This window comes from Miscanthus floridulus, chromosome 4 (genome assembly GCF_019320115.1).
Source record: "Miscanthus floridulus cultivar M001 chromosome 4, ASM1932011v1, whole genome shotgun sequence".
NCBI classification, from domain to species: Eukaryota; Viridiplantae; Streptophyta; class Magnoliopsida; order Poales; family Poaceae; genus Miscanthus; species Miscanthus floridulus.
In genome coordinates, this window is record NC_089583.1 from 1,504,042 (window position 1) to 1,531,886 (window position 27,845).

The 27,845-nt window shown below is 48.4% G+C and overlaps 1 protein-coding gene and 1 pseudogene across 1 annotated transcript; one reads left to right on the top strand and one right to left on the bottom strand.

The window, feature by feature from the left end:
• Positions 1–24: 24 nt before the first annotated feature.
• LOC136550761 (uncharacterized) lies at positions 25–2,148 on the top strand. The gene is made up of 2 exons (XM_066542359.1): positions 25–1,236; positions 1,323–2,148. Exons 1-2 carry the CDS (start codon positions 132–134, stop codon positions 2,000–2,002), a joined length of 1,785 nt encoding a protein of 594 aa, XP_066398456.1. The 5' UTR covers positions 25–131; the 3' UTR covers positions 2,003–2,148.
• An 11,471-nt stretch (positions 2,149–13,619) lies between these two features.
• Positions 13,620–16,962, bottom strand: LOC136550763 (uncharacterized; annotated as a pseudogene).
• Positions 16,963–27,845: the final 10,883 nt, after the last annotated feature.

The window sequence follows — 27,845 nt, forward strand, 5'->3', positions numbered from 1 at the left end:
CATCTTTGCTTTGCTCATCAAGTGAGCAAGCATCTGATCTGATGATGATATGTCTTGCTACTGTTATATAAACCAAGCATGGGCAATCAATCAGTGACATTCATCTCCATCTATACGCTGCACAAAACAGAATGGCGAATCAGAGTGGGAGTGGAGAAGAGAGCTACAAGCTGCAGAAACTGCGCCCCGAAGTGGATGATCTGTGCAACGATTACGACGCCCTGGTCGACAGTCCTCTGGATGAGAGGAAGGACCTGGATAATATCTTCGAGGTCCTCAAAGAGATCAGGATCAAGATCTCACCGCCGCAGCAAGTCGATGGCAAGAAGGTAGACGACGACGAAGACAAGCTCCTTCCCCCGAGCAAGAGGGAGGAGCTGGGCAACCTGCTGCCCCTCATCAGGGCTGCACTGGAGCAACGCAGCAAGCGGCCGCGTGGGCAGCAGGGCGCTGCAGAGAGCTCTGCCGGCGGTGCCGACGACAGCAAGCCGGCGTCGTCGGCGACGACCGGCTGCATCCCCTGCAAGCCCCGGGCGTCGAAGCAGCAGCAGCAAAGCAAGCAGGAGCAGGAAGAGAAAGAAGGCGTGTCACTGACGCTGCTGCTCCGGCTGACCAAGAACGTGCTGGAGCCGGAGCAGTACTACGAGTGGACGACCAGCTACGTGGACGAGGAGAGGATCTACGGGTGGGACAAGGAGGCCGGCGAGGTGATCGACGCCCTCGTGGCCCCCGATGGCTCGGAGCGGATGTTCCGGGCGGCGGGCATCGCGGGCATCCACGGCAGCGGCAAGACGGCGCTGGCGCAGAAGGTGTTCGTGCACGACAAGGCCAAGGACAACTTCGCGCTCCGCCTGTGGGTGTGCGTCGGCCCGCCGGACTCGGAGGACCGCTTCAACCTCCTCTACCGGATGCTCGACAACCTCGGCCTCGACACCGCCAAGGTCGAGGAGATCGTTGACAAATCCAACGTCGTCACAAAAGCCATCGAGAAGGAGACCGCGGAACTCCGGGAGAAGGAGGACAAGATGGTGGCCGCAGCCAGAGGTGCCGGGCAGAACCAGGCGGTGGAGACCGCCGCCAAGAAGGAGACGCCCGGCGATGCCCCGAAGAAGGACGAGGGGAGCGGCGTCTACGAGGCCGGCGCTGGTGACGACACCAACAAGCAGGCAAAGGAGGAGGATCGCATCTTCAAGGAGAAGATCGACAACAGCCGTGCCGTCGAGACATCCAAAATCGGTAGGTGTATCGATCTTGCACATGGCAATTGATGGCAATGCAGTGGAAATATGGAACAATAACGCGACACACGATGACACGAACAGGTGTGCTGCTCTACATCCTGAACATGACCCTGTCCAAGACGTCGTACATGATCGTGTTCGACGACATCCGGGCGTACCGCCACGACGACGACGACGTGCACACACGCGGGTGCTGGTACAGCAACCTGACGCTGCCGCCGCCGGCGGAGGGCGAGTGGGGGGACCGCCTCGCCTACGGCCTGCCCAAGGGGGAGCACAGGGGCGCCGTGCTCGTCACCTGCCGCAAGGAGGATGACGCCAAGATCATGGCGCGCACGGGCCTCGTGGTCCGCCCGCCCAAGCTGGAAGGGGACGACGCCTGGAAGCTCTTCAGGAGGGAGTACGACCAGGCCAAGGACGACAAGCGAAAGGAGGAAGGCGGCAAGGTGGAGGAGGACCTGCTCCTCAAGCAGCTGGAGGAGATGAAGGTGGAGATCGTGAACAAGTGCCTCGGCCTGCCGGTGGCCATCATCGAGGCAGCCAGGGGCTTCGCAGGCCTGGACCCCTTGCCGGATCTGCCGGATGATACTAGTCAACGGAAACTGAAAGAAGCTGCGGCAGAAGTTAAACCTGCACCTGCAGCAGCATCAGCAGCAGCCGCTGGGGGTCACACTCGCACACAGAGCAGCGAGGGCATCCATCAGGCTGAAGAAGAAGTAGCAGCAGCTGGAGCAGCAGAGGCTGCTGATGAGTCTGAATGAAGATTAATACTAATACTTAACTGAACTCGTAATGCGTAGTGCATTTGCCGCGCGCATTGCTGTGATCTCTCTCTGTACGTGTGTCAGCATCTTCTTCCATGGTTGTGTGCCAGCTTACTATATCTACCGTCTCCGTCTTAAATTATAAGTCATTATAATTTTCTTAGAAAGTCTCCAGTTTTAATTAAATTTATATAATAAAATAATAACATTGATATACAAATATTATAATAAAATAATAACACTTATAATAAAATAATCAGCAGTGGCCGCGTCGAGCGCCAGCCCACCCAGCAGCAGCGCGTACGTGATGCCGACGTCGACGCGCTGGATCTGGTGCCCGGGCTTGTCGAGGAAGAAGAAGATGAGCAGTGCGGAGACGAGGCAGACGGAGCGGAGGACCCAGCCGGCCCTGGTGTAGGCGACCGGCGCCTTGGTGTACACCATGTCGTAGATGAAGTTGAGCTCCACCTCGATCACGTCGAACGCCTCGTTCGCCTTCAAGTTTTGGCGCTTGAGGAAGAAAGCCTGGCTCAGCCGCCGCTCCTTGAAGCTGAGGATGACGTTGACGAAGAGCCGCCGGAAGATGAGGAAGAACTCGTACGCGCGGCCCCCCACGCTCTTGTTGGTGTCCTGCGCCAGCCGCGTCGTCTCTTGCTTCTCCATCTCGTTGCGTGCCTGCTCGGCCTCGCCATCGGCGGCTATGGCGATCTGGACGGCGAGTCCGGCCTTCTCCCTGGAGTCGTACTCGGTCATGAGCTTGGCGTAGTTGGGCCCAGGTTCCGGGGGGCCAAGGATCTTCTTGCGGAAGCCGTAGATGCTGCCGGAGTAGAGCTAGCTCGAAGAGGAGGCCGACAAGGTGGCGGAGCCACAGCTCGTTGTCCTCCAGGGAGTAGGCGGTTATGGTGTCCGGGGCCACCTAGGTGTAGCAGCAGGAACGGTGTCAGCCACCGTAGCAACACGGCCCAAGATGAGCACCCGGAAGCCGGCCCGGAGGAAGAAGGCCCAGGAAGCCCAACCCGCGAGTAGTTGGCGATCAGTGGATTTGATCTGTTCAGCGCTTGCATGCGCGATTGAGGCCGAGCCTCTGTAACGATATAGCAACGAGTATCCCAGTTGGGAGAAATCACCGGTCATTTTGTAAACTCTGAACCCGTTCCTAAACTAAGAACTCTTCCGTCGCAGTCTCTGGTTCCTCCTTCTCCTTCTTCTTCCTCCGGTTCTTCTTCCGGTTCTTCCCATCCCCCACCTCCGTCGCTCACAAGTGGTATCAGAGACACCGGTTCTCGGCCCCAGTCGGGTTCGGCGCACTCTCTCCATCGATTGCTCGCACTTCACTGGATTTGGTTGGTCTAACCCTAAATCGGAGCTGTGAGCTGCAGTTTCCTTTGGGGATTCCGTAATTCTAGTCTCGGAGTCGCGATTGGTGGTGTGTTCCGCCGATCTGGATCCTGCCCTCATTCCCACCCACCACCACTACACCCGTCTTCAATGTCACCGTGGTGCCATGGGTCCCGACCTAGAAGGCCCTGCTGGCCGAACTCGACAAGCGCTTCGATGTTCTAGAGCGGAAGCTCGATGCCACGGCGGCGTCCTCTTCCACCCGTCTGGATGCCTTGGAGTCTGCAGCCAAGGTGTTCGACGAATGGCGTCCAGGGGTCGACGGCGTCATCGACGACCTTCGCCTCGAAGTCACCAAGCTCGCGACTCTCAAGCTGGAAGTGGGGAAGATCTCCAAGTACATGGAACGCTCCATGGTGGACGGGCCATCAGCGACTCCCGGGGTGATAGCGGCAGCTCCCTGCCACCAAGTCTGCTTTGGCTCCTGCGTCGCCTTGCGCCTCGCTTCGCGACGCCAAGCCTGTCGTCACTCTGCACTTCAGATCCGACGGCTTCGGCGACGTTCTGGCTGCCCCTGCGCCCATCTGTGGGATCTACAGCCCCTCGGCCCAGCGGGCACTGCGTCGACCTCAGGAACCGGGAAGGTGCATTCGGAGTGGTTACCACTCTGATTCCACCTCCCAGCAAGGGTACGTTTCCTTGCCCGCCTTTTTCACCGCATCCATTACCAAGCCCTCCTCCCCGTCCATTGCCTCCGCGTCCACCTCAGCCACACCCTAGGGGGCTATTACGAGTCCAGCTATCAGGGGGGTTCTGGGGGCTGCCATACCGGCAAGCTTCCCAAGTTTGACTTCCCCAGATTCGAGGGGGACCATCCCAAGCTGTGGATCAAGCAAGCTATTCAATATTTTGAACTCTATCAGGTTCAGTCTGTGGTTTGGGTGCAAGCAGCCACTATGCACTTTCATGGTGCAGCCAAACGTTGGCTATCTTCCGTTGAGGATCAGCTTGCGTCCATCTCTTGGTCTGACTTTTGTTTCCAATTGCTTTTGCGCTTTACCAGGGATGAGCACGAACTTTTGTTACGTCGCTTGTTCCAGATTCGGCAAACCGGCCCTGTCAATGAATACATCAATCAGTTTGTTGCTCTGGTAGATGATCTGAAATCCTATACCCAACACCCAGACCCCCTCTACTATACCCAATGTTTTCTAGACGGCTTGTGTGATGACATCAAAGCTGTTCTTCTTGTTCAACATCCATCTACTTTGGATACTGCTTATGTTCTTGCTCAATTACAGGAAGAGGCGCTGGGACTCAACAAGAGGCCTATTCGGCATTTGGATATCTCCCCTGCATATAGGCCAGCATGGCCTAATGCTCTGGCGCTGCCTCCACCGCCAACGAAGCTTGCTGATGGTGACACTAAGCGGCTGCCCCAAGCTCTGCCGTCCTCGACGGAAGACAAGTTCAAAGCATTACGAGCCTCGCGCCGTGCCCAGGGTCTGTGCATCCGGTGTGGCACAAAGTGGAGCCGTGACCACAAGTGTTCAGACATGGTGCAGTTACATCTAGTGCAAGAATTGATGGATTTGTTCCCAGAGTCTGATGCAGTTGAGTGCTCTGAGGATTCATCACCGGAAGAACAGATCATGATGCACCTCTCGGTGGCAGCGGCAGTGGGCTCAGCTTCCCCTAAGACTTTCAGCTTGTCTGGTCACATCCAAGGTCACCCTCTATCTATTTTGGTGGATTCCGGTTCATCTCATACCTTCTTGAACTCTGTTTTGGCTCAGTCGCTCACCGGCATCAAGGACCTATCGTCCCCAGTTCAGGTGCAGGTGGCTAATGGGGCCATTCTACAATGCACATCCTTCTTGCCCAGTGCTCATTGGTCAGTGCAGGGCTGCTCCTTTGTCACCGACCTTAAGTTGTTGCCTCTTTCCTCTTATGATATGATTCTGGGTCTTGATTGGCTGGCCAGTTTTAGCCCGATGCAAGTCCACTAGGCTAAAAAATGGCTCTCCATTCCTTACGAGGGAGCTACAGCTATCTTGCTTGGAGATTCTATCGACCTTCCGGTGGGTTCTCTCATTCAACTCTGTTTGGTACAGCCTCAGGGGTCTTCCCAGTCAGTCTCCTCATTGCATCCGACTGTGTCTGCATTGCTGGATGAATATGCTCATCTCTTTGAGCCAGTTTCAGGAATGCCTCCCAGCCGGCACTGTGACCACTCCATTCCCTTGATCTCCGGGGCTCCACCAGTCTTTGTGCGGCCTTACCGGTATGCCCCTATTCTAAGAACAGAAATTGAGCGGCAATTGAAGGATATGCTTCAGCAAGGTATCATTCAGAAGAGCACCAGTTCCTTTGCCTCTCCGGTTATCTTGGTCAAGAAAAAGGATCAGTCCTGGAGGTTTTGCGTCGATTACCGTCAACTCAATGCAATCACAGTCAAGGGCAAATATCATGTTCCTGTCATCGAAGAATTGCTGGATGAGTTGTCCAGGGCAGCCTATTTCACCACCTTGGATCTACAGTCTGGTTTTCACCAAATCCGCATGAAATCGGGGGACGAATTCAAAACTGCCTTCCAAACACACTTTGGTCAGTTTGAATTTCGGGTTATGTCCTTCGGCCTCACCGGAGCACCTGGGACCTTCCAAGACGCCATGAATACAACACTTGCTCCCTGTCTCTGGTAGTTTGTCTTGGTCTTCTTTGACGACATCCTGGTCTATAGCAAAACATGGGAGGAGCACCTCGTGCATGTGCGCACTGTCTTTGACTTGCTGTCTAAGGATCAATGGAAGCTCAAAATGTCCAAATGCTCCTTCGCTCAGACCACGCTTTCTTATCTCGATCATGTCATCAGTCAGGCCGGTGTAGGTACTGATCCATCCAAGTTAGAGTCCATTTCCTCTTGGCCAACTCCCAGTTCTATCAAAGAACTTCGTTCCTTTCTTGGACTTGCCGGCTATTACCGGCGCTTTGTTCGCCACTTTGGAATAATTTCTAAACCTCTGACCAATCTGCTCAAGAAACATGCCTTGTTCATTTGGACTCCTGATCAAGACCTTGAAAACTGCCCTCTGTCAAGCTCAAGTGCTGGCTCTTCCTAATTTTGCTAAACCCTTCTCCATTGAAACTAATGCTTCGGACTTGGGTGTCGGTGCAGTTCTCATGCAGGACGGTCACCCCCTGGCATTCTTCAGTAAAGCATTGGGCTCCAAGTCACGTGGCCTGTCCACATATGAAAAAGAATTCATGGCCATCTTGCTTGCTATACAACTGTGGCGTCCTTACTTGCAGTTCCAGGAGTTTGTAATTCTTACTGGTCAGAAAAGCTTGACCCAGCTCACCGATCAGCGACTGCATACTCACTGGCAACAAAGGGTTTTCTCCAAGTTGTTGGGCCTCCAATACCGCATTGTATACTGCTCAGGTTCGGATAACAGAGCAGCGGATGCATTGTCTCATCACCCTTCCCCTCCAGCTGTATGTGCGGTCGTCGCCTCTTTGGTTCCATCCTAGATTTCGGCAGTGCTGGCCAGTTATCGACAGGACACTTTTGCTACTTCCTTGCTGACCAAGTTGTCGGTGGACTCTGTGGCCCTACCTCATTATTCACTGCAGTCTGGCTTACTCCGTTACAAGGGCCATGTCTGGGTTGGTGATGACCTCGGCCTTCCAATAGCACCTTATCTCCCAATTTCACTCTAGTTCCTGGGGCGGCTATTCAGGCATACTAGTCACATATATGAGGATCAAGCAATGTTTTGCATGGAGAGGTCTGAAAACTGCAGTCAAGAATTTTGTGCAGTCTTGTGCCATCTGTCAATAGTCCAAGTATGATCAAACCAGATCCCCAGGCCTCTTGCAGCCATTGTCGGTTCCTGATTCGGCGTGGCAAGTGATATCGATGGATTTCATCGAGGGGCTTCCACAATCTCAATCCTTCAACTGTGTGCTGGTCCTAGTCGATCTTCTCACCAAGTATGGCCATTTCATTCCCCCTCCGTCACCCTTTCACTGCTGTCATAGTTGCTAAGTCCTTCTTCCAACATGTTTATCGCTTACATGGCCTTCCCACCTCTATCATTTCGGACCGTGATCGTATCTTTACAAGTCACTTTTGGTCAGAGCTGTTCAAGCTTGCAGATGTCTCCCTTTGCCGCAGCACCGCCTATCACCCCCTAGTCCGATGGTCAGACAGAGCGGCTTAACCAGTGCCTAGAGACTTATTTGCGGTGTTTTGTCCATGCCTGCCCCAACAAATGGAGTCAGTGGTTGCCATCTGCGGAATTTTGGTATAATTCCTGTTACCATTCAGCCATCGGTCGCTCACCCTTTGAGGCGCTCTATGGTTATCTTCCATGTTTCCTGGCTCTGGATGTTTCTGCTGCCTCACATCCAGACGTTATTGGTTGGGCTTCAGACCGTCAGTGGATGGACCAGCTTCTTTAGCACCACCTCAACCGGGCCAAGCAACGAATGAAGAAGCAGGCTGATCAACACCGGTCAGAGCGAAGTTTTGCAGAAGGTGATCTCGTCTACCTCAAGTTGCAGCCGTATGTCCAATCTTCCCTAGCACCTCGCTCTCATCAGAAGCTTGCTTTCTGCTTCTTCGGACCTTTCCGGATTCTGGCTTCGGGTCGGATCAGTGGCTTATAAGCTTGACTTGCCTGCTCACTTGGCGATTCACCCGGTTTTCCATGTATCCCAACTCAAGAAGGCTGTGGGTGCCGATCATCAGGTAATCCTCACCCTACCATCTGACTTTGCCATCCACTTGGCTCTAGAACAGGTGCTGCAGACGCGTATGGTCGTTCGTGGGTCCTCTTCTATACCCTAGGTGCTTGTCAAATGGAACAACCTGCCATCGGCACTGGCTACCTGGGAAGATTTTGAAGCTGTTCGCCAGGAGTATCCACGCACCACTGCTTGGGGGCAAGCAGTGTTCCAAGGGGGAGGGAATGTCAGCCACCGTAGCAACACGGCCCAAGATGGAGCACCTGGAAGCCGGCCCGGAGGAAGAAGGCCCAGGAAGCCCAACCCGCGAGTAGTTGGCGATCAGTGGATTTGATCTGTTCAGCGCTTGCATGCGCGATTAAGGACGAGCCTCTGTAACGATATAGCAACGAGTATCCCAGTTGGGGGAAATCACCGGTCATTTTGTAAACTCTGAACCCGTTCCTAAACTAAGAACTCTTCCGTCACTAGTCTCTGGTTCCTCCTTCTCCTTCTTCTTCCTCTGGTTCTTCTTCCAGTTCTTCCCATCCCCCACCTCCGTCGCTCACAAACGGCGTCCAGAACGCCAACATCATGTAGCTGTAGTTGTTGCTATTGGCTGTAATCATGCCGTCGGCCTCGTGCTTAAGGCCGAAGCTCGATACGTTGTAGAGGATGAGGCCAAGGGCGAGGTCAGCGACAGAATTGGCAAGGAGGTAGCAGGACCATAGGTTAAGGCGGGACCATATGGCGGAGGACCGCCACCGCGTGGGGCCGAGGAAGATGTGGAGGAAGCTGAGCAGCACGTCCACCTGGATCTCCCAGTTGTCGTCCTAGCCGTCCCATCACCACCGCCGGCCGCTACGAGAGGCACAATGCACGTTGTGCTTGGTTGGTGGTGGTGCTGGCTGCTGTGTGTGTCTCCATCGTTAGGCACATAATAGGTGTGTAGGGTAGCAGGAAATGGAATACATTCACTACCGGATTCAGTGGCTTTGCCTAGTGCCAAGGACACTAGGCAAAGCCCAATTTGCACTAAAAATGGCAAAGTTGCCGAGTGCCCCCACCGGCCAGCGCACGTCCATTTTCGGTATTTTTCGTGTAAAATTCACGGCTACGAGGCCAGCGGGATTCGAACCGACGACCTCTCCCTCACGCCTCCCCTCCTCTAACCACTACACCACACTGCCACCTATGTCTAGATTTCGTTTTGGTTCCCCACATATTATACTAAACCGAGTGTAAATTGCTTGTTTGAGGCCCTAAACGAATTCAAATAAAAAAGTTGTAAACTACAAAGTTTCATAACTTTTCGAGATCTACACTTTTAGTTTAGGAAGTTTTTCCATCCGAGGTCGTTTCCAAAATTTGAATTTCAAAATTTTGAAATTCAAACGTAGTTTTGCATGACAAGATGATTTCAAATCAAAAAGTTGCCAACTACAATGTTTCATAACTTTTTGAGATCTACAAAGTTTATTTTGGTTGTTTTTTCATCCGAGGTCGTTTGAAAAGTTCGAATTTTAAATTTTTGAAATTCAAACGTATTTTTGCATGACAAGATGATTTCAAATAAAAAAGTTGCCAACTACAATGTTTCATAACTTTTCGAGATCTACAAAGTTTATTTTGGTTATTTTTCCATCCGAGGTCGTTTGAAAAGTTCAAATTTTAAATTTTTGAAATTCAAACGCAGTTTTGCATGACAAGATGATTTCAATTCAAAAAGTTGCCAATTACAAAGTTTCATAACTTTTTGACATCTACAAAGTTTATTTTGGTTGTTTGGTCATCTATTCATCTGACATGGTCGTTCTAACATTGTTCACAAATCTTATATCTCTCTCTTGTAGTTTCATAAACTACAAGAGAGATATGTTAGATCTGTGAACAAATTTACTTTCACTTTGTCATATGAAGAAAAGACCAAAATAAACATTGTACATCTTGATGAGTTATACAACTTTGTAGTTGAAAACTTTTTCATTTGAATTAATTTACTGCTTCAAAATGTGCTTTAAATTTTTCTTTGCCTAGTGAAAAAAACACTCAGCAAAGAACTCGGCAAAGAAGCTTCTTTGCCGAGTGTCAAAAAAAACACTCGGCAAAGAGCTTCTTTGCCGAGTGTCAAAAAAACACTCGGCAAAGAAGCTTCTTTACCGAGTGTAGTGTTTTTTTTTGTCGAGTGTTTTTTTAGCACTCGGCAAAGGTTGCCGAGTGCCTGAAAAAAATACTCGGCAATCCACTTGGCACTCGACAAAGAGCCGGTCTCAGGTAGTAATTGCGTGTGTGCATGCATTGCAATTTGCAGACGAGATGTCGGTGATGCTAACTAGCAGCCTATTCGGTTGGCTGATTCATATTGTTGTTGGTTCGTAAAGAAATACTGTTCTGACTAAAAATTTAGGATCGTTTAGCCACAGCCAAACAAACAGGCTCGCTGTACCTTGTTGGCGACACCGCTACTCCTAGCTTCGGTGGAATAAGTCCTTTTCTGCCTCTTGCGAGAGACGGATCGGAGAAAGGGCACTAAAGTGCATCAACAAGCTAGCTTGCACTGCAAGCAATTTATCATTCTCCCACGGGCCGCGTATGAAGCGAAATAAATTTTTTGAAGCTCATCAGACATCAAAATATCTCTAAAAACTTCCAACATTTAGATTTAGCTATAGAAGAATGGGAAAATATCGAAAAACATCTAGAAAATTCATCAAACATCCTAATAAACATCTAAACATACTTTGAAAACTTTCACAATAAAAAACGAGTTGCAGCCGGCATGAATGCAACTAATAACGTTACTGTGTGTTACATCTGCTGTTTTTGTTGTGAAAAGTTTTCAAAATGTGTTTAGATATTGATTAGAATGCTTTGAAAGGTTTCTAGATTTTCCCCGATATTTTTCCATTTCTCTAGACCTCAATTCAATTCTTCAAAGCTTTCAAAGCTAATTTCAAGGACTCCAAATATTTTATTTAGGTACCTCTTGTCTAATATCTATATCTTTATATATACCTAATATTAAAGAGAGAATGGATTCTTTGGTCAGTCTTTCTTTACATCCCACAATGCCCTTATGCCCCTCCCTGCCTCGTATGTAATGCGGACCCACGACACGTGCTCATACGAGTTAGAACGACGTGCGTCCAACGATATATGGTACAAAGTCGGATTCCAATGCAAGATGCATCAAGCGACGTACAGAGTTCAATTTAAAAACGTATAGGAACATATGAAGATTTCGTTGAATAAATCATCGAGCCATAAATTTTCTAGGCGACCACTCAAGAAGTTGTTCATTATGATGTAACGCACGGGCAGCATTTGCTACTATCTATAATATTTTTCTTGAATTTTTTGGAGGTTTGAAGATATTTTCGATGGTTTAAAAAATTCATCTAGTGTTTATCAGACTTCACTACTACAACTTTTTTATTGGAGGCCGCCGTTTTCGGTTTACCAAGGCAGGTAATGCATCCGCCTCGGTCCAAAGGTCGCCATAAATCACATTTTTCCTAGGCGGTCAGAGTGCCCGCCTCGGTAAATCAATTAAAAAAATAAAAAAATGAAAGCCCACCTGCGAGCCCGTTTCGGAGCTCACCGTCGAGCCCGACTGCTCCGAGTGGCCCCACCACTGCCGGCGGCCTCCCCATGCACGCCGCAGCCGGATCCGGCTCCTCCGCACGCCCCGCTGTCGGATCCGGCTCCTCCGCTCGCCCCGCCACCGGATCCAGCTGGAGGGCACGCCGTCGCTGCAGGCCCGCACCGTCGCTGGAGGGCGCGCCACCGTGCGCTGCCGCTGGAGGGTGTCTCATCATGCGCCGCCATGTGGGGAAGAGGGGGTGCGCCGCCGCGTGGGGGAGAGGGAGGGGCTCGGAGGAGAGGGAGGAGGCCGGGCTCAGAGGGGAGGGAGGGGCGGCGCGGGAGAGAGAGAGGAAGGGGTCGGCGCAGTCGCGTGGGGCAGAGGGGCGCGAGAGAGAGAGCTGAGAGGGAGAGGCTGTGAAACCCTAAGTGCTGATATTTATATAAGCCCGATAGGAAGTTCTATACGGGCTTTGGTTGGGCCTCGGCCACATTAACACAGACGGGCCTCTTCTGTAAATCGATTTTAAGAGGCGGTTATTTTTTGACCGCCTCTGTTAATTGTAAGCATTTTACGAGGCGGTTGGATTGTGTGACCGCCTCGATTAGTAAAAGAGCACCTGCCTCGTAAAATCATTTGTGTAGTAGTGTTTGTTTCCGAAATAAAAAAGAGTGACGTGGATCGAAACCACTTTTAACTATTACAGGGGATGTAATTTGTTTGGTTTTGAAAATTGGAAGATGTAAGATGTCTAAGTGAATGGTGCATGAAGATATGGGCAACTGCACCATATATAGCTTGAGGTCATAACCAAGAAATAATGCAAGACATGAACACTACTACAAAACCACAAAACATTGCCGATTGTAAAACCTGCATCGCGCGCTATCAGTTTTCAAAACCGATGGTTGACAATCGTCAGCATTTTGCAAAAAAAGAAAATGAAAAAATAGCAAATGTCCAGGGCTCGCCTCATAGCACCATGCTATCCGGCGTTCTGCGCCGTAGGCCTTCAATCCCCATTTGGATGATGAAGCAACAAATTCGTCCAGACTCTTTGGTAGAGTCCAAAAGAACCCACACTTAGGCCCTGTTCGGCTGGCTGGAAAAACGATTGATGCTATTTGTTGTAAGAGAAAAACATAGTTATTTTTCTGAAAAGGTAAGGCTGATAAGTTCAAGCGAACATGGCCTTAATGCTTAGCACCGTCAGGCCTTGCATGCCGTCGGGCTTGGAGCGTCACCGAGCCCCGCACCCCGTGCCTTGCGTCACAGGGCTTGATCTATAGGCCTCGCACAACCATACCCCGCATCGTCGAGCCCCGCACCCCAGGCCACCATGCCATTTGGATCCGAGAAGAAGAGAGCGTCGGGGAGAGTGAATTATGTGTGAGAGAGGTGAGTGCAACGGATTTGAGGAGTTAACCGGTTTGAGGGGCGGAGCTGATCGAGGTCAGGATGATAGCTAGATTTTATTTTATTTTTGGGTTCAAACACTACACCACTATCGGTTTGTGTTAAAATCTGGCAGTGGTACTAATTAACATTATCGGTTGATTGAGAAACCTGGCAGCGATATCCTTTTTCCTTTATAAACAGCACTATCACAGGCGGTTTTAAAACAACCGGTAGTGATTTAGTTTTTTAGTAGTGGTAGGACAAATATCGTTTATGGTGGAACAAGTACTTTTGGCCGCCATAAACACTAACGCAAGCATCGATTTCAGGGAAGGACATGAGAGTGAAAAGAATGAATGAAGATGGTGCAAGCTAAACTTGAATAAGAGCTGAACAACATATATACTAGCCGTCCAATGGTGTGAGTCGCCTTCCGAGTTTAGCATATATAATAGGATGTATATAAAAACAAACTTTTATTATGGTCCCTAGCTGATGCTGATGGATGACTAGCGACAAGCAAACAGCCAGATAATCAGTGTGATAATACTCAACGCTTGATAAATGAGCAACGATGGAAAGGGAAGGGAATGAACACGCATATATAGAAGATGAGCGAGCTGAGCTTCCTACGCTACTACTGGTCTTTGACGATGAGCTTGGCCTTGGCGTCCCCCTCCTGGATCTGGTACATGTCGCCGAGCCCCATGTGCGCCATGAGGAACCAGACGAGCGTGACGAGCTCGCCGCCGCGGCTGAGCTGCCGGACGTGCATGCTCCCCCGGCACTTGCCCGCCGCGTACGTCAGCATCTCCCCCCACACCCCCGTGACCAGCTCCCACATGAGCGCCTCGTCCAGCTCCCGGAGCACCTTGGCCAGGATGACCGCGTCGAACAGCACCGACTTGCTCCGGTCGCCCTTCACCTCCGCAGGCTTCCGTGTGGTGTTGACGCTGAGCAGCATCCTCCGCGCGTCGTCGTGGTCGTGGTCAGGGTTCCACGCCGCCATGGAGCCGAAGAACCTCTGCGCCTCCGCGCGCGTGTCCCGGTAGCGGAGCAGCCCGATGCCCGCCGTCTCCGACAGCATGCCCGGCTGCTTGATGAGCAGGTACAGCATGTACTCTGACAAGGTCTTGGCGATGGCTCGAAACCGTGGGGTGTCTTTCGTCGACGCGACATGCCTGTCCTTGTGGCGGCACAGGTCGGTGGCGATGTGCCACAGCAGCAGGGACTCGTCGAAGTCCTTGCTCGTCACGCTGTCCATGATGAGGTCGAACTTGGCCTTCTTATCGGGCGTCGTCGTCACCCGTGAGCCTTTTGATCTCCTTCTCAAGGTCAAGGCGGTCGACGACACCCTTGCCCCGGCGGCTGCACACCTCCATGATCTCGCTCTTGTCATGCAGCTTCTGAGCCGAGCCTTTGAGACCATCGAAGATGAAGTCCAATAGACGTGACTCCTCCGTGTCGTCTGCCTTGTCGTGTACACCCGACTTATCGCAGCACCTGGGAACAAGTGGCTTGATGAGCTTCTCCCGGACGCACCTGCCAAAGCTGCGAAGCCAGCTGCAGAACTTGGTCTTGTCCCTCTTGTTGAGCCTAACGCGGCGTATGAAGACGAAGTCGTCGACGATGTCGTCGAGGCCCAGGAAGTCGGCGACCCTGTTGAGACAGAGACAGCACACGGCATGGGCAGGCTTGCCCAGGGAGTGAGTGATGAGGTTCAGCTGCGAGGTCTTCCCCGACCATCGCCGTGTCTGCCACCGCTTGGTGACCTTCCTCAGCCTCGCCAGGCAGCCCAGCCGCGGCCGCTCCTCCAGGTACACCTGGGCGCGGTTGGAGAAGAAGATCATGAGCAGCGCCGCCGCGTCGAGCGCCAGCCCGCCCAGCAGCAGCGCGTACGTGATGCCGACGTCGACGGGCAGGATCTGGTGCCCAGGCTTGTCGAGGAAGAAGAAGATGACGAGCGCGGAGACGAGGCAGCAGGAGCAGATGCAGCGGAGGACCCAGCCCGGCCAGCCCCAGCCGTGCCAGCTGCTGTAGGCGACGGGCGCCTTGGTGTACACCATGTCGTAGATGAAGTTGAGCTCCGCCTCGATCACCTCGAACGCCTCGCTCGCCTTCATGTCAGGGCGCTGCAGGAAGAAGGCCTGGCTCTGCCGCCGCTCCTTGAAGCTGAGGATGAGGTTCACGAAGAGGCGCCGGAAGACGAGGAAGAACTCGTACGCCCGAGCCTCCACGCTCTTGTCGGTATTCAGCACCAGCCGCGTCGTCTCTAGCTCCTCCATCTTCTTGTGTGCCTCCTCGGCCTCGCCATTGGCTATGTCGATCTCGACGACCAGGCCGGCCTTCTTCTTGGAGTCGAACTCCGTCATGAGCTTGGCGTAGTTGGGCCCGGGTTCCGGCGGGTCGAGGATCTTGTTGCGGAAGCCGTTGACGCTGCCGGAGTAGAGGGAGTAGGTGCGCTCGCCGTACTTGATGATGCCGACGACGAACATGAGCAAGGTGGCGTGGATCATGGGGTTGCCGTTCAGGGAGCATAAGAAGATGACACAGGCGGAGAAGAGCTCGAAGAGGAGGCCGATGAGGTGGCGGAGCCACAGCTCGTTGTCCTCCAGCGAGTAGGCGGTGATGGTGTCTGGCCCGCCTAGGTGGAGCAGCAGGAACGGCGTCCAGAACGCGAAGATGATGGGGCTGCTGCTGCCGCTGCTGCCGTTGTTGCCCGTGCCACCTCCACCGCCGCGCTTGAGGCCGAAGCTGGACGAGGAGTTGCCGCCGCCGCCGCCGATGTTGCCCATGTTGTTGAGGAGGAGGCCGAGGGCGAGGTCGGCGACCCAGTCGGCGAGGAGGTAGCAGGACCAGACGGTGAAGCGGGGTATCGGGGAGGAGGAGCGCTTGCGCATGGGGCCCACGAAGATGAGAAACACCTGGAGGAGCAGGCTCACCAGCACCGCTGCACGGATCTCCCAGTCGCTGTCCTGCTGTGGCACCGGAGGGTTGAAACCCATCGTCGCTGCCGCCGGCCGCCGCTACCAGCTGGACATGCATGCATGCATATTCATCAACAATTGGTCAATGCAGCAAGTGTGTTTCTACTTTACTCATTCACTCCTATATCTCAGATGTCTTGTTATTGTTCAGTTAACATGCAGTTTTGTCATTTTTTAACGATAGAAAAAACTATAAATTCTTTGTGAATTATTTTTTTAACTATGAATTTATTTTTTGCTATATAATATTCTACTTCGTTGACTGAGATTCTGTCACGTCAAGAACGACTCAGTTGACTGAGATTTTGTCATGTCAAAGAACGATGCAATTTTAATACCACTGGTTAATAGTTTGTCTTGAAACAAATTAAATGCATGATAAAGAATAAAAATAAAGAGCAAGTTGAGTGTAGGTCAGCTGATTAGATTACTTATGGTGAAAACTATCCATTCGAGTTTAAATCCGTACATTTATATAGATGAGTGTGTGTGCGCGCATGTATATGAATGTCTTTGTTTTATTTTCTTATAAGAAAATATCAAGGACCTTGTTTATATACTCAACTCAATTGTGTGTTTGCACACACTTTATACCTAGAATGAAGAACACACGCAAAAGGTTATGATGATGAACAATTCATTAGCGTTTTATTATATAAACGAAAAATCCTTGGTTTCCACAAGACATGAACAAATGTACTCGAAACAACACTTGTTTAATTTGTCAATGGAGAGTAAATAAAATAAGGAAACACGCACATGCATGTGAGCTAGCTAGAGAAGTGGCGCAATGTACCTGTCAGTTTCTTTCCTGCCGGCTGCCGGTGAATTTGGCGCCTCCTCTCCAAATAAATTGATGTGTACCAAGCTAGCTAGGAAACTGAAACTCCAACACATGCACATGCATGTATATGCCTGCTAAGTCTGAGCATGCAATGCAATGTGACGGCCATTCCGGCCTCTATATGCTTGCCTGCTGGTGTTGCAGTGTGTGGTGTGCGTGTGTACTACTACTGGTTTGTGAGTGCTGTGGCCTGCTGGTCCATCGATCTCCAACACATGGAATAAGTGTCTTTCGATTATTTTGTCTCTCTCTGCAAAAGTAAAAGAAGAAAGTGATCAAAGTAATCAGTATTATTAGCATGTAGGACCACTCACATGCATGACCAGACAAAAAGAATATCACATCGGTGTGCACCGCAAGGCATGCATGCACGAGGTGATTTATATATAAAAAGAAGTATAATCAGAGGGAAGCAAAGCCATATATATAGTATATATATGTCATCAGCTTCAGTCATAGTAAGTGTGTATAAGATGGTATTGTACAAGGAAGCCTTGCAACAAATAAAACTGGCTAAGGACCACACCAGCTAAGCATGCATGCAATGGTGGTACACTATTTTTTTTTTTGTAAATTAAATCATGGAGTGGTGAAGTACTACTCTTCGTTTCAAATTGTAAGTGGTTTTAGTCTTTTTTTTTCCTAAATCAAATTTCTCTAACTCTAACTAAGTCCACAGAAATACATAAACATTTACAACATGGAGCAAAATTTAATTTATTAGATACACCATGCATGATATATTTTTTATAGTATATTTATTTGAATATATTTCCTAATAACTTGGTGAAAGTTAGATAAGTTTGACATAGGACAAAGCTAAAAATGGCTCACAATTAGAACAGAAGAAGTAGTACATTATAATTGCATTGGTTCTACTTTCGGTGCTCTTATAAGGGTATATTTCTACCATCAAAAAATAAGGGTCTATTTTGTAAATGCTAGGATGATGACCACTTATCGGTCACTCGTTTGAACCATGGGAATAGCACAACCGACCATTCATATTCTACAGGAACTTTACAGTACCACCAAATAGGATGATTAAGAAAGAATGAGTTCTCGAGGCATTGATATTAACAAAAGTTTTTTCCCCTATACGGGCTGCACTTTAATCCAGTTAATTTTCCGCCTTAATCTCTGGCAACTCATGTGGATCGGGGTGGATTAAAGTGCAGATAAACAAGACCTCTACATGTTTACTAGTGTATATATATAAGAACGGAGATAAAAAAAAAGATCTCGCTTGGGGCAATAGTAAACTCTCTCCATTTTATGTACTAGTCTTCTTAGGTATGGATTATATTAGTGTCCTTGTCTCCACCTATACACACACCCTTACAGCCTTGTTCAATTTGGTGGAGATTGGAGGGCGATTAAAGGAGATTGAAAGGGAGCGAAGGGCATTAAATCCCCTTACAAGAGTTAAAATCTCCCAATCCCCTACAATTCTCTTGGGAGAGGATTAACCGAATAAGGCCCACCCAGGCCGCGCTATCCAAATATATTGGCAAGTGAAAGTGCAACTCATGATAGATAGAAAAATAGTAGCTGTGACTATCCATATCCTTTTTTTTCTTTTAGAATATGCAGGAGAGATTTGTCTATTATTTATTATTATTATTATTATTATTATTATTATTATTATTTTATTATTAGTATTATTATTATTATTATTTTTATTATTATTATTATTATTATTATTATTATTATTCTTATTTTATTATTATTCATTATTATTATTATTCTTATCTTCTTATTTTCTTATATATTCTTATTATTATTAATTATTATTATTATTCTTATTCTTCATTCTTCTTATTATTCTTCTTCTTCTTTTTTCTTCTTCTTCTATTTTATTTATTCTTATTCTTCTTCTCTTCTTCTTATTATTCTTCTTCTTATTCTTTTTTCTTATTCTTCTTACTTCTTATTCTTCATTATTATCATTCTTATTATTCTATTCTTATTTATTTATTATTATTATTATTCTTATTATTATTTTTTTTATTTCCTTGCTCCTTTGAAATGCGGGAGATTTTTCATGTTGCGAACGTTTATTCTATGAAAATAAATTAATTCCTATGAAATTTGTATATGGTTACTGTTGGTGTTTTAAATCACCGACTAGTAAATTTGTGATTTGCGCGTCTGGTCCTGGATGGTGTGCTCGGAGGACACAAGGATTTATACTGGTTCAGGCGAAATATCTCTATGTCTAGTCTGCTGCTGCTCGTGTTACCGGTACTAGTTTGTAGTAGGGGTTACAAACGGACGAGAGAGCGAGCAGGTCTCTAGCCTCTGGTGAAAAGGTCGAACGGAATTTAGTCTCATTGAGCTCGTTGAGCCGTTAGCGTCATGCCCTTCGTGGGGCGTCCTGCTTCCCCTTTTATAGATGAAGGGGATGGTCGCAGGTTACACGAGATAGAGAGAGAGAGAAGAAGGCCTCCAGGGTCGCGGCGCCCTTATCTCCTTTACGTGGGTCCCATCGATCCTGTAGATGATGACGGGATGGCTCCACGTCGTGACCCTGTTCATCACTGGCGCTATACACAGGCGTCGTCAGCCGATCGTGGCGCTCCACTCTGTCTCAGCGGGCAGCATGGTTAGCAGATACCCCCTGTCAGAAGTCGTACGGGGATTAGGTAGCATAGCACTAGCACGTTCGACACTGTTGGCGATGTGAGTCCTCAGGTATGGCCCGTCGTGGTCGCGGGTCACGTTAAGACGCGCTTACTCCCTTTTTGGCGTTAGAAGTTTGACCTTGGGTTCATACTCTTAGACCTGTAGTGGTTGGGGGTGGTACGAACCCCCGTCGGGCGAGGCGGAATCCCCCTTCGAGGGGTCTGGCGAGGCGAAGTTCCGCGCCCAAGGGATCGGGCGAGATGGAGCCCGTACCCTCGGGGTCAGGCATGAAGGAGCCCGTGCCCTCAGGGTTGGGCGAGACAGAGCCCACACCCTCGGGGTCGGACATGACGGAGCCCACGCCCGAGGGTTCTAGCGAGACGGAGCACGGCACCCTCGGGATCGGGCGAGACAGGGCCCATGCCCTCAGGGTCAGGCTTGACGAAGCCTGTGCCCTCAAGGTCGGGTGACACAGAGCCTACACCCTCGGAGTCGGGCTAGACGGAGCCCCGTACCTTCGGGGTTGAGCAAGACCAAAATATGCTCTTGACCATCCAAGCGAGTTAGCATTCATGGTCATCAGCTTCCTTCTTCTAGGTATCCTAAATACTAATACCCGACAGTAGCCTTGAGCCTGCAGAGGAGTAGGATACTCCTTCTAAGGCTTTTTCAGATGCAAGGATTCTGAGGGTCTTGATTTCCCTTTATGAGCCGTGGGATGTCTTGGTAGGGTCGCAATTTCTTTTCGTCACGTTCGGACTCTTTGGGAGCATGCAGCTACTGGGATTCGGGGGTCAGAAAAGATCTCTATTGATTCCGATCCTTCCCTAGTATCCGATAGATCCACCATTGTCATGCGACCATGTATTCGGTCTCCTTGCGAGTTCAACTTCCCCTGAGCCCCCGCAGTGTAGCAAGGGTCTAGGTTGAGGGGACAAGCTCATCTTGTGGTCGTCCTCCCTCAAGCACTTTTTCGATAAAACAGAGGGGCTGGGCCATGTCATGTTTTTCTCGATGGACGAATCATGGTGCTCGGTGAGCTATTAACGGGCTAGTTCGAGTGGGGCCCTAGCTTCCTGTTCATGGGGGTCTAGCATGGGTCAGCTGGTGACCGGCTCTAGATTCCTGGCAGCCAATCCATATAGTTCTTAGGTCTGTTCGACCGGTCCCAAGGGCTCGTTGCCTTTCTTCGAAGAAAAACCATGGACCATGCTCCGACCAAGACTCAAACGTGGGTCGGGATGCCCGTGGCGCTCGTGCACCTGGGTACCAGCTGCTAGCAGGCCCATCCCTTATCACCCCTCACTCTAAAGGTGCCCTAGAATAGTTATGAACTCATCGATGGGCCAACCTTCGAACTCCTAGGCCTTAATGGGCCGTGGGAGCATTTTAGCTTTGTACCCCTTCTTACTTGCGGTGGTTTTTGGTCCATCGAGGGGGCAAACCACTGTCTGGTGCGCCCTTCATGGAGCGCTCGTTACTCTGAGGCTGAGCTAGAGGAGATCGAGGAGTTGGTGGCCCCCTAGCGTAGGACTTATCTATCAAGATCGAGGATGAGGTCAGCCCCCTGAGGGGTTAGTTAGTTAGGTCGGGCGATGAACTTGTAATAAGTAGACAAGTTTTTAACTTTTGTTATGGCCAAACAGACTTTTGGTTCTTCTCCCTTTTTTATGTATAAAAAGGTTAATGCGTTTCGACCCTTTCCATAGTTAAGGCTATAAAGCTCGGGGTGTGGGCAAAAAAACTTTGATCACGCTAATGAGTAAAAACGCCATAGCCGCTGGGGCATAGGTTTCTTAAGGTCTAACCAGTTTTACTCAGCGTTTGTTTTCGCAGCTCTTGCTTCTAGATCTTAACATAAGAGAGGATTGGGCGCAGAGAATGTTTTTGGGTAGATATACTCCTATCAGCCCCCGAGTGAGGCCTGATCCCTTGCCATTGCTGGAGTTGGGTGTCACTGAAGATCGAGGAGACAAATAGCAAAACCGATAAGAAAAAATGTTTTTGCATTTCAAAAACATCATTCTTAATTTTCGTAAGTAAATGCATAGGCTAGGGGTAAAAGCGACGTAGCTATTCGATGTTCCAGGCGTTGATGAAGACTTTATCATCTATGATCTTGATCTTGTAGGTGCCAGGTTGGAGCACCTCCACGACGACGTATGGTCCCTCCCATGGTGGAGAGAGCTTGTGGCGGTTCTTGTCGCTCTGGATGAGGTGGAGCACCAAGTCCTTGACGTTGAAGACCTGACCCCGCACCCGATGGCCATGGTACTAGCGCAACGCTTGCTAGTACTTGGCCGAGCAGAGGAGGGCAACGTCATGCACTTCATCGAGCTGATCCATGGCGTCCTCGAGGGACGCCTCGGCTCCCTGCTCATTGTACGCCCTAACTCTCAGCGCTCCATAGTCAAGGTCGGTTGGGAGGACTGCCTTGGAACCATAGACCATGAAGAAAGGTGTGTAGCTAGTCACCTAGCTAGGGGTCGTCCTCAAGCTCCAAAGTATCATGGGAAGCTCAACAACCCATCATCCGTCGAATTTGTTCAGCTGGTTGAAGATTCTATGCTTAAGGCCTTGCAAGACCATGCTGTTTGCGCGCTCAACCTACCCATTCATGTGGGGGTGTGCCATGGCGATCCAATTGATGCGGATGTGGTAGTCATCATAGAATTGAAGGAATTTTTCCTGGTGAACTGTGTGCCATTGTCTGTGATGATGGAGTTTGGGACTCCAAAGCGGTGGACGATGTTGAGGAAAAATTACACCGCTTACTCTAATTTGATCACGGAGATCAGCCAAGCCTCTATCCATTTTGTGAACTTGTCCATGGCGACAAGCAAGTGCGTGTAGCCCCTAGGTGCTCCTTTGAGGGGTCTGACCAGATCAAGCCCCCAGACCACAAACGGACACATGATAGGGATCGTCTGGAGTGCTTGGACCGGTAGGTGGGTTTGACGAGCGTAGTATCGACACCCTTCATAGGTGTGCACAATTTGCTTGGCGTCGGCCACCACGGTTGGCCACTAGAAGCCCTGTCAGAACACGTTTCTGACCAAGGTTCTAGGTGTGGCATGATGTCCGCAGACCCCACCATGGATGTCCTTCAGCAGTAGCCTCCCTTGTGTCGATGGGGATGCAACGCTGTAGGATCTTGGTATGGCTTTGCTTGTGGAGCTCCCCCTCAATAATGATGAAGGACTTGGCGTGGCGTGCGAGCTGTCGGGCCTTCGTTTTGCCCATCGGGAGCACCTCATAGAGGAGGTAATCAAGGTAAGGTGTCCTCCAGTTAGCTAGAGGGTCAAGCTCTTCCACTAGATCTTTATAAAGCTCCATGACTTTAGGGTCAAAAGGAGCTAACGGTCGGTCAACCTTAGAGCCTAGGATAGGCAGCCCATCACTGGGCTATTCTCGCTCCTCGTTGTGGACCAAGGGCTTATACTGATTGCTAGCGAAGACGCCCATCGACATCAGCTCTCGGTCGGACACCATTTTCGCTAGCAGGTCAGCCACCTCGTTGAGCCACCTTAGGCTATGGTTGAGTTTGAGGCCATTGAACTTGTCCTCCAGCTGGTGGACTTCTTGGTAGTACATAACCATCTTGGTGCTATGGTAGCTTAACTCCTTCATGACTTGATCGATGACTAGCTGTGAGTCGCCTCAGACATCAAGCCATCGGATGCCCAACTCAATGGCGATGTGTAGGCCATTAATGAGCGCCTCATATTTGGCCACATTGTTGGAGGCGGGGAAGTGGATGTGAACCATGTACCTCACGCGCACCCCAAGGGGCAAAACAAAGACCAGTCCCATGTTGGCGTCTTTCTTTATCAGCGATCCATCGAAGTACATCATCCAGTACTCTTGGTCGATGACTACTGGCGGCATCTGGATCTTGGTCCATTCTGTAATGAAATTGGTCAGTGCTTGGGACTTGATGGTCATTTGAGGGGCATACAAAATGCCCTAACCCATCAGCTTGAGTGCCCACTTCATGATTCTTCCTATGGTGTCCCAGTTTTGGATGACTTTGCCAAGAGGGAAGGATGTCACGACCGTCACTGGGCGCGACTCGAAGTAGTCACGCAACTTCCTCCTGGCGATCAAGATGGCATACAAGAGCTTCTAGATTTAGGGGTAGCGAGTCTTGAAATTAGACAAGACTTCGCTAATGAAGTATATGGAACACTGCACCTTGAGGGTGTGTCCCTCTTCTTCCCATTCTACCACCAAGATGGCGTTGACCACTTGCGTGGTGGCCACAAATATAAAGCAAAAGTGGTTCCCCATCGGTCGGTGGGACCAGAATTGGGGCTTTCATCAAGATTTCCTTAACCTTGTCAAGTGCCTCCTGAGCCTCGAGCATCCACACAAATCGGTCGGTTTTCTTTAGAAGCCGATATAGGGGGAGGCCTCGTTCACCGAGGCATAAGATAAAATGGCTAAGCGCGGCAAGGCACCCCGTAACTCGCTGTATTCCCTTTAGATTCTAAATCGGGCCCTTCCTCGTGATGGCCGAGATCTTCTCCGGGTTGGCTTCGATGCCATGTGCGGAGACGATGAACCCAAGCAGCATACTCCTTGGGACCCCAAAAATACATTTCTTAGGGTTGAGTTTGATGTCGTTTGCCTCGATTCTTGATGTGTTTACCTCCAAGATTTGAGATGTTGAGATTGCTCATCATAAGAGGAGGATTGAAGGATATTACCCCTAACCAAGTACTAGGTGATGTCATGACACAAGAGACATACCGTGTAGAAAGGGAGGGGGATGATAAGGATGACAAGAAGGAAGAAGAAGACAAAAAGAAGAAAAGCATAGCATTCAAGGCTAGCTCATCATCATTAAAGAACAAGGGCAAGTCTAAGAAAGAATCAAGTGATGACGATGATCTTAGTGATATTGATGATGAAGCTATGGCTCTCTTTGTGCGCAAGATGGGAAAATTCATGAAGAAGAAGGGCTATGGTGCAAGAAAGAGAAGAGATCACACCAAGAAGAAAGAGCATATGAGAAGATGCTACAATTGTAAAAGCCCTGATCATGTAGTAGCAAATTGTCCATACAATAGTGACAATAATGAGGATGAGAAGAAGAAGCACAAGGAGGATAAGAAAGAAAAGAAGAAGAAGAGAATGACCTTCCAAAAGAAGAAGAAGGGTGGAGGCTATGTGGTCACATGGGATAGTGATGGCTCTTCAGATAGTGATAGCTCTAGTGATGATGACAAGAAATCTATCAAGAGAGCACTAGCAAGCATCGACATCAACAACAAGCCCTCCATCTTCGACACTCCATCGATGTGCCTCATGGCAAAACCTACCAAGGTAAAATATGATATGAGTGATGATGATGAATGTGAAAGTGATGCTTGTAGGAGTGATGATAATGATGAGGAAGAGTACTCCAAGGAGGAGCTCATGGATATGTGTGAGCAAGTGCATACTTGCTTTGAGATAAGAGAAAGGAGTGCAAGGAATTGAACAAGAAAGTCAAATTTCTTGAGCAATCCCTTGATGAGCTCAATGCCACTCATGAGAGGCTAATGGAAGCCTATGAGAAGCTTGGCAAAGCTCACTCTAAGCTTGAAAAGACTCACTCCTCTCTCATTGAGCAAGTCAAAGTGGAGGAAGCCAAGAAGGAGCAAGTGATCATATCATATGATGTGTGGTTAACATGTGATCTTATTGATGAATCTATTTTTGTTGCTCCCACTAACACTTCTTATAGCACTACTACTTCCACTTCACCCTTGAGTGATGGTCTCACTTGTGATGCCTCACTTATGGTGGAAAATAAAACCCTCAAGAAGGAGGTGAATGAGCTCACTCGTGCCTTAGGCAATGCCTATGGTGGAGAAGCCCACTTGCTAAAGTGCTTGGATAGCCAAAGATTTTCTCTCAACAAAGAGGGATTAGGCTATACCCCTAAGAAGGGCAAGGCGGCCTTTGTCACTCCCAAAGCTAGCTTTGTGAAGGGCAATGGTCGGTTTTGCAATAGATGCAAGCAAGTTGGGCATATAGAGCAAAATTGCAAGACTAACAAGAACAAGCTACCTAATGTATCCTCAATCAAATTTGATTCTTGTTACATGCTTTATAAGGGTGCCAATGGTGTGAAGGCTAAGTTCATTGGTACACCAATTGTGGGCCCAAAGAAGAAGGCTATTTGGGTACCAAAGACCTTGGTAACTAACCTACAAGGATCCAAGCAAGTTTGGGTACCTAAAAAATTGATTTTCTTTTGTAGGTCAATTATAAAGCCGGAGAAAGGCATTGGGTGCTTGATAGTGGGTGCACACAACACATGACCAGGTGATTCAAGAATGTTCAATTCAATCAATGAAAACAAGAGCAATGGGATTGATAGTATCATATTTGGTGACAATGGCAAAGGCAAGGTCAAAGAGCTTGGTAAGATTGCAATATCTAATGATTTGAGCGTTTCCAATGTGCTACTAGTAGAGAGCTTGAACTTCAACTTATTGTCGGTAGCTTAATTGTGTGATCTTGGTTTTAAGTGCATATTTGGTGTGGATGATGTAGAGATCATAAGTGTAGATGGCTCTAACTTGATATTCAAAGGATTTAGATATGAGAATCTATACTTAGTTGATTTCAATGCTAGAGAAGCTCAATTGTCAACATGTTTGATCACTAAGTCTAGCATGGGTTGGTTATGGCATAGAAGGCTTGGTCATGTTGGAATAAAACAATTGAACAAGTTGATTAAGCATGACTTAGTTAGAGGCTTAAAAGATGTTACATTTGAGAAGAGTAAGCTATGTAGTGCATGCCAAGCTGGAAAATAAGTTGATAATACATATCCTAAGAAGAGCATGATGAGCACATCTAAGGCATTTGAGTTGATGCACATGGACTTGTTTGGACCAACCACATATACTAGCATTGGTGAAAACAAATATGGATTTGTGATTGTGGATGATTTTACTAGATACACATGGATATTCTTTCTTATTGACAAGAGTGATGTGTTTGCAACATTCAAATCATTTGTCAAAGGCATTCACAATGAGTTTGAAATAACAATCAAGAAGGTTAGAAGTGACAATGAAAGTGAGTTCAAGAATACTAGAATTGATGAATTATGTGATGAATTTAGAATTAGACATCAATTCTTGGCCAAGTATACTCCTCAATTAAATGGGCTAGTTGAAAGAAAGAATAGAACCTTGATTGATATGGCAAGATCAATGTTGAGTGAGTACAATATGAGTCATTCATTTTGGGCTGAAGTAATCAACATGGCTTGCTACTATAGCAACCGACTCTATTGTCGCCCCATGATGGAGAAAACACCTTATGAGCTATTGAATGGAAGAAAGCCCAACATAGCATACTTTTGGGTTTTTGGTTATAAATATTATATATTGAAGAAAGGCACTAGATTAAGCAAGTTTGAAAAGAAATATGATGAAGGTTTCTTGCTTGGTTACTCCACTACTAGCAAAGCTTATCGAGTTTGGAATTTGGCTAGTGGTACTCTTGAGGAGGTTCATGATGTGGAGTTTGATGAAACAAATGGTTCCCAAGAGGAAGATGAGAATCTAGATGATGTAAGAGGCACTCAATTGGTCAATGCAATAAAAAACATGGATATTGGTGAGTTAAGGCCTAGAGAGGTGATTGATGTTGAAGATGACAAGAATCAAGTGCTCTCTAACTCAAATGTGCAAGCTAGTGGTTCTCATGATCAAATCCAAGCAAGCACTAGTGATGGCAATATGTAAGATCAACAAATAGCTAGTTCATCATCTCAACCAAGTGATCAATCAAATACTAGCAATCAAGTGCAAGTGCTTCAACCAACTAATGTTGCAAGAGATCACCCATTGAACACTATCATTGGTGATATTTCAAGAGGTGTGCAAACAAGATCAAGATTAGCTTCATTTTGTGAGCATTTTTCATTTGTGTCATCCATTGAACCTAAGAAGATAGATGAAGCTTTAAGGGATGTTGATTGGATCAATGCTATGCATGAAGAGCTAAACAACTTCATAAGAAATCATATATAGGATTTAGTTGAGAGGCCTAAGGATCATAATATGATTGGAACTAAGTGGGTCTTTCGAAATAAGCAAGATCAAGATGGGATAGTAATGAGGAACAAAGCAAGATTAGTGGCTCAAGGTTACACTCAAGTTAAAGGTCTTGACTTTGGAGAAACATATGCCCTAGTTGTAAGATTGGAAGCAATTAGAATCTTACTAGCCTATGCTTGTGCCCACAACATCAAGTTGTACTAAATGGATGTGAAAAGTGCATTTCTAAATGGGTACATCAATGAGCTTGTGTATGTTGAGCAACCTC